At 32.9% G+C, this 6,417-nt stretch overlaps 1 protein-coding gene across 40 annotated transcripts in view; it reads left to right on the forward strand.

The window, feature by feature from the left end:
- The window catches only part of ctrip (E3 ubiquitin-protein ligase ctrip), an 82,630-nt gene extending 77,238 nt beyond the window's left edge, over positions 1-5,392 (forward strand). For all 40 annotated transcript variants that reach the window (XM_073965869.1, XM_073965963.1, XM_073965876.1 and 37 more), the window contains one exon: positions 4,016-5,392. In XM_073965869.1, the coding sequence (XP_073821970.1) occupies positions 4,016-4,473 (458 nt within the window). In that variant the 3' untranslated portion in view covers positions 4,474-5,392. The remainder of the gene's footprint in view (positions 1-4,015) is intronic.
- Positions 5,393-6,417: the final 1,025 nt, after the last annotated feature.

Consider the following 6,417-nt stretch of genomic DNA (forward strand, 5'->3'; position numbering starts at 1 on the left):
ATGCTTTTGACAGATCAAGAGATACCAACGCAGAAATTCGGTTTAAATTACTGTGACACCTAATAGATTCCGTTAAGTGTAAAAGCAATGATGTCGTGCTATGACCCGCACGAAAAGCATACTGTTCATTAATCAAATTACTACTAACTCTAGAAAGTATTTGGTTTTTCATTACATGTTCACATAATTTGGAAAGAACTGGAAGTATTGAAATTGGTCGCAAATCATCCGGATCACGAACATAGGAAACCTTGGGAATGGGCACAATTCGGGCAATTTTCCAAGCCAAAGGGAAAACAGACTTAGTTAAAATAGTATTGACCAAATCCAAAATAATGTTTGACACATAGGGAAAGATCAGTTTCAAAAAATTTACCGATATTTTGTCCACTCCCACCGACTTGGATTTGATCTTACCTAGAGCAATAGCAATGTCATCAAGATTAATACACGAAAAAGAAAATGAATGGTCATTATCATTAAACGATTCCCAATTCCAATCAACATTATTGTTAAACAACGTGGTTGATGCAAAATAATTATTAACAGCGTCAGCACTAAGGTTATTCGGGACATCATCGTCTCCAACACACCCATGGCACCGAAGAACTCTCCATAAACTTTTAGAGTCTAAGGTACGAAAACTCCTCATGTAATATTTACGCCTCTCCTTACGAATTAAATTTTTGGCCTTATTGCGATATTTACAGAATATAGTCCAGTTATACTGCGTCCGGTCTTCCAAATAAGCTTTATATGACAACTCTCTTAAATTTTTGGCAATTAAGATGTTACTAGACTTCATCCAATCATCATCCTGCAACTTAACGCATCTTCGAATCACAGGAACATTCATATACATGTCATCAATAAGTTTAGATAAAATTGAGCATTTATCATTAACATCATGAGTCAAATAGAAATTTGTATAGTCAAAATCCGACATACATTGAAAAACACCATTCCAATTAATATTTCTTAAATCATGAAACTCTAAAATATCTTCAGTCTTGTTAACATCAATGTCAAAACATGAAAAGATTAGTGCATGATGTGAAATGGAGGGACATTGCACTTGACTCGAATAATTAACCATTGCAATATTACTTAAAAGCATATAATCAATTAGAGATGAACTCCCGTGAGCCACATCAAAGTGAGTTGGCTTTGAGTTATGTAAAACACTTAAATTCAGTCTAAGACACGTAGAACGCATTATAGAAGCACGTGAAATATTAAATAAATCACAGTTGAAGTCTCCAACTACTATTACATTAGTGTAGCTCAAAAATAAGTCACGATGTACCTCTTCAAATTTAAAAATATCTCCCACAGGCGGTAAATAAGCGACACCAAACAGAATTTTAGTTGAACCAGAATAAAGTTCTATGAAAATTGACTCACATTTCCCAGCAACCGATGATTTAAAGACAAGTTTATGTTTGAGTGTTTTAAGTACATAAGCCCCAACGCCACCACCTCTGGAATACCTACGATCATTTCTATAAAATTTGTAGCCTGGCATATTCACGGCCGAAGTAGAAACTTCCGATTTCAACCACGTTTCTGAAACTCCTATAATATCAAAGAGCGACCCACAAAATATAGACTTCAAATCATTAAACTTAATGGAGTTAGTAGAGGGTCTCATACTTTGACAATTAATATGAGCTATATTAAGTTTACTGTCCAGGGGTTTCAGAATAGACTTAAAGTATCTGCTGCTGCCAACTGCAGGACCAAGATTCAAGTCAGAAGACATCAAATATTAAAGATATAAATAAAGTGGGGAACCAACTAACAATCAACATATTACAACAATAATTCATTAACATTCCAAATTACAGCTAATCAAATTTTGTTTAAAACAAATATTTGTATTTTTTATATAAAAATTGAGAGATTATGATAATATAAACATTACATAATTTAAGTCGGGTCACCGACATAAGCATACCCTACATCGCATGGTAGTATTTAATTGTTCAAATAAAAAGTGATGATAGTGTAATAAAAATGGAAAAATTTATACTATCGATTTCTGAATAAAGCAGATACAGTAACATCCAAAAGTTGTAAATGGTAAACAGAGAGACGGACAGACGGACTTACCACCATGACGGTGTAGGGCAAAACCAAAAAAAGGAAAACGATGTAGAATTTGGACCGTCTCAACAATTGATTTAATTCATAGGTACAGGCTAGTCCAAGGCAGAAGCTTCAGTGCTAAGAAGTAAGTTGTTACACTGCTCCAAGTTGCGAATATCACTCGTTCCGTCAGGGAAAACTAGTTTAGCTTTTAGATTATCTAAATTTAGTACTTTGAATTTAGTAATAATTTCCTTGCGAAGTAGTTTTCTACAGGTGGAATTTAATTTTGCAGCGGCTGGGGAATAATGGTCATTTAAGTACACACGTCTATTTATATCAGAACCTTGACCACTTAAAAGATCAGCAATTTGTAGATTACGTGTTCGAAAATATTCTTTCATAATAGCATCTCGAACGTGAACCGAATTAAATTTAATAAGAATCATACTGCGATTGTGCATGTAACAAGCATGACTTATTTCATTCCTGGACAACGTAATACCGTAAATTCCACCCAACTTCAAAGCAACATCAACAATATCAGTGATATTCCCAGGTAAACCGCTAACCAAAATGTCGCTTCTATTAAGTCTCCGGTGCAATATATTATTCTCAAATTCCAACGCCATTATCTTTGAAGAACAAGAAGAATTAAACTTATCAACACGCTCATTACATGTCTGAATGTCTTTTTTCATTTCACTCAAACAAGAGCTCATTTCCACTTTTATTTCATCCAGCGCCTTTTTTATCGTGGTTTGTTCTGTTTGATTTTGTTCAATAAAATCATCAAATTTCTTGTTCAGCGAGCGTACTTCATTAGCAACACCAGCTTGACCAGAATTGTTATTTAGGTTATTCTCACATTCTGCACAAATAAACAACGGCTTTTTTATTGCTTTAAGTGCATTAAGTTCACTTTCCGAAACATTTGCACAGGATGCATGGACCCACTTGGAACATAATCTGCATTTAAGGCTGCCACTTTTCCCAAGATTCTGCTTACAAATTTCACAAGTTAGTTTGGCAGTAGAAGGCATTCTCAAAATGTAAACAAACCAAACAACAGCAGACAACAGCAACAATGCATAAACAGTTATAGGAATATTTTGCAATTTCTTTTAGTTTTTCTTTCTTGTAATTACAACAACGCAGCCTTTAAGAAGTCTTTTCAGCTACAAAATTAAACCAAGTTTAACATTCAATTTATTGATTATTTTCAAAAATCTTCATTTGTTGAAAACTCAGTCCATCAAAATGTATACGTTCTGCCAAATTTATTGATCAAATACAGATTAAAGCGCGAAAATTAAGACAATTTGATTAGCTGCAATTTTACACGCGTCTATTCAGGCATAGCGTTGCCAGATCTTTCGTATTGTCCGATTCGCATGAAAATTGGGGAAGATAGTTTTTTTGGCCAAAGGACGAACGCTATTTCTTTTGGTAAAAATCGGTTCAGATTTGGATATATCCCCCATATATATTTTCGACCGATTTAAGGAATTTGGTGCACGAAACACGCTATATATGTCCAATTTCAATCAAATTTGGAATGTGCGACGGTATTTAGTCTAGAAATAAGTGTGCCAAATCATATCGAAATCGGTTCAGATTTGGATATAGCACCCATATATATTTTCGACCGATTTGATTGCACGAAACACGCTATGAATGAAATTGATGAAATTTTCGACTATGTGTCGCAATTTGGTCTACAAATAAATGTGAAAAATTATATCAAAATCTGTTCTGATTTGGATTTAGCTCCCATATACATATATTTTACATATGTATTCACAGTGGTGTAGGGTATTATATAGCCGGCTCCGCCCGACTTTAATCCTTTCCTTACTGGTTCCTATATATAGAAGGCCCACATCCAAACTAACATTTTCACGTCCTTCTTCTTCTCTTTTTTTAGGTTTTGATAGCGTATTTCCAACACATCGTTTGCGCATGTTCTATCCCGAAGAATTGGAGAATGTCTTTTGCGGCAGCAATAATGCCACCTATCAAAAATGGGACATTAAGATGCTACAAGAAAGCTGTCGCACTGATCATGGTTTCAATCAAGAGTCACAAGCCATACAATTCCTCTACGAGATACTGTCGACATACACAAGCGATGAGCAACGTGCATTTTTGCAATTCGTTACTGGCTCACCACGTCTACCGACGGGTGGTTTTAAGGCTCTAACACCGCCCCTAACTATAGTACGTAAGACCTTGGATGCAAATCAAAATCCCAACGATTATTTGCCCTCTGTAATGACATGTGTAAATTATCTCAAATTGCCCGATTACTCGAGTCGTGAAGTGATGCGACAAAAGCTTAAAGTAGCTGCCAATGAGGGCAGCATGTCGTTCCATTTGTCTTAAGCGCGCAGTTTGAATGGTGGGTGGTCGACGACGAAGAAGCTGACAAAAGAAACGCGCACAAAAACCAAAACACACTGTTGCCGAGCGTGTCATAGAGACTTAGAAATAATGATAAATTATTTGTCACATTGTGTGTTGTAAACGTAAATGGAGAAGAAACAAAACATTAAAAAAAAAACAAACAACAAGAAATGGTGATAATTTTTAATTTAATTTTTTAATTATGTATTGTTTTTAAAAAACGGTGATGTTGCTGTTAGAGCAAATTTATAATTGCTATATACATATTTAAAGAAAAAAAAAACAAAGAAACAAAATAACAATATTAATAACACAAAACTTCAAAAAATATAAATTAAAAACCAACAACTTAATCATACCATAAATAACATAAACCTTACGAGCCACCAATCCAATTCCCTCAAAACTAAAAAATATTGAAATAAAATCTAAATATTTAATCTAAACTTATACATATTAAATTAGTAATACAGGCAACAAAATATATAATTTAAATAAATGGAAACAATTAATATTTAACATATACTAAACAGCACTATTTGCTGCAGCTTTTTGTCTCCTCCTCCCTCTGGAAAAGAATATCCTCGTGCTCCATTGTCTCCCTCCCTTCCCATTACATACCATCAAATAAATAAAATATGTAAAATAAATTATTCTAGTAAAAAATACGAATTAAAACAACAACAAAAATACTATTTTTTCTTAGATCCCATCCCACAAAAACCGTTTGCGATTTTTTTTGTATTTTTTAAAATGGTTATATAACAAATAGTTGAATTTATTTTTGTTACGCTTGTTTTCTCCCCCTATCTAAAGAAACATTTTTAATATATTTTATTTTTCGTTTATAGGTCCTATATTTTTATATATAAACATTAAATTAGCAAAAGAAAAAAAATACTGAATTAATTGATTTGAAGTTTATACTCCTTCCTCCCTATTTTTTCGTTCAATTACAACAAAACAACATTATTCATTTATTTATTTTAAGTTTTACTTATTTCTTTAATTATTATTCTTAATTTTATATTTAGCATTTTGTTTGTTACGTGGCTTTATAAATTAATCTTATTTTTTTGTAACAACATACATATAAATATATAATATACTTCTTCAAATTTAAATTAATGTATTTAGTTGTAAATGGAATTTATCAATTTATGCAAATAATAATATAAGAATTTCAATATGTTTTAAAACAAAAAAAAAAAAAAAACTTTCAATCGTTTTCTTTTATGTATGGAACAGTCGGTGATTTTGTGGGAATCACAATGGGGGCTATTCTGAAAGAAAATTGCCCGTGAGTTTCGTATTTCAGCCGTGGAACTTACAAGTACAGTTGAAAAGGGTTTGCCAATATTATACCATTTTCTACACCACAACATACAGGGCAATCATGAATATTTCCCTCGGAATTTTTCCGCACGGAAAACAATTTAAAAAGGCGAAATTCTTTAAAAATCATTATTTTAAAACGTGGAAAACTGCTAGAATCTTTTAATTATGGAATATTCCTGCCTAATCAACAAAAATATTCCCTTTTTGGACATAAATACGGAAATAAAAAAAATTGTGAAATTGGGGAAAGGGAACAAATTCTGCACGGAATTTTTATTCATGATTGCCCTGATAAATTTTTTAAGGTTCAAAAGACTTTTCAGTAAGAAGCTAACGGCATTTTCCACCTTGGCTTAATCATCCTTATTACGGTTTTATAAGAGGCCTAATTATGGAATTCGATATCGAGTTGTTTCGAACCGAGTACTCAAAGTTGGTATGACAGCATTCGTTATCGAGTAAAATTGTCGAGTTATTGAACATAAATAACAAAGTATTTGCTCGCAGCTACATTACCTTGTAAACACGAGTGGTGTCGCGTTTCAGTCGTCGCTGCGACAAAATTTAAAATTTGTATTACGTAAA

The sequence above is a fragment of the Musca autumnalis genome, unplaced genomic scaffold, assembly GCF_047663935.1.
Source record: "Musca autumnalis isolate F117 unplaced genomic scaffold, ASM4766393v1 scaffold_1, whole genome shotgun sequence".
NCBI lineage: Eukaryota > Metazoa > Arthropoda > Insecta > Diptera > Muscidae > Musca > Musca autumnalis.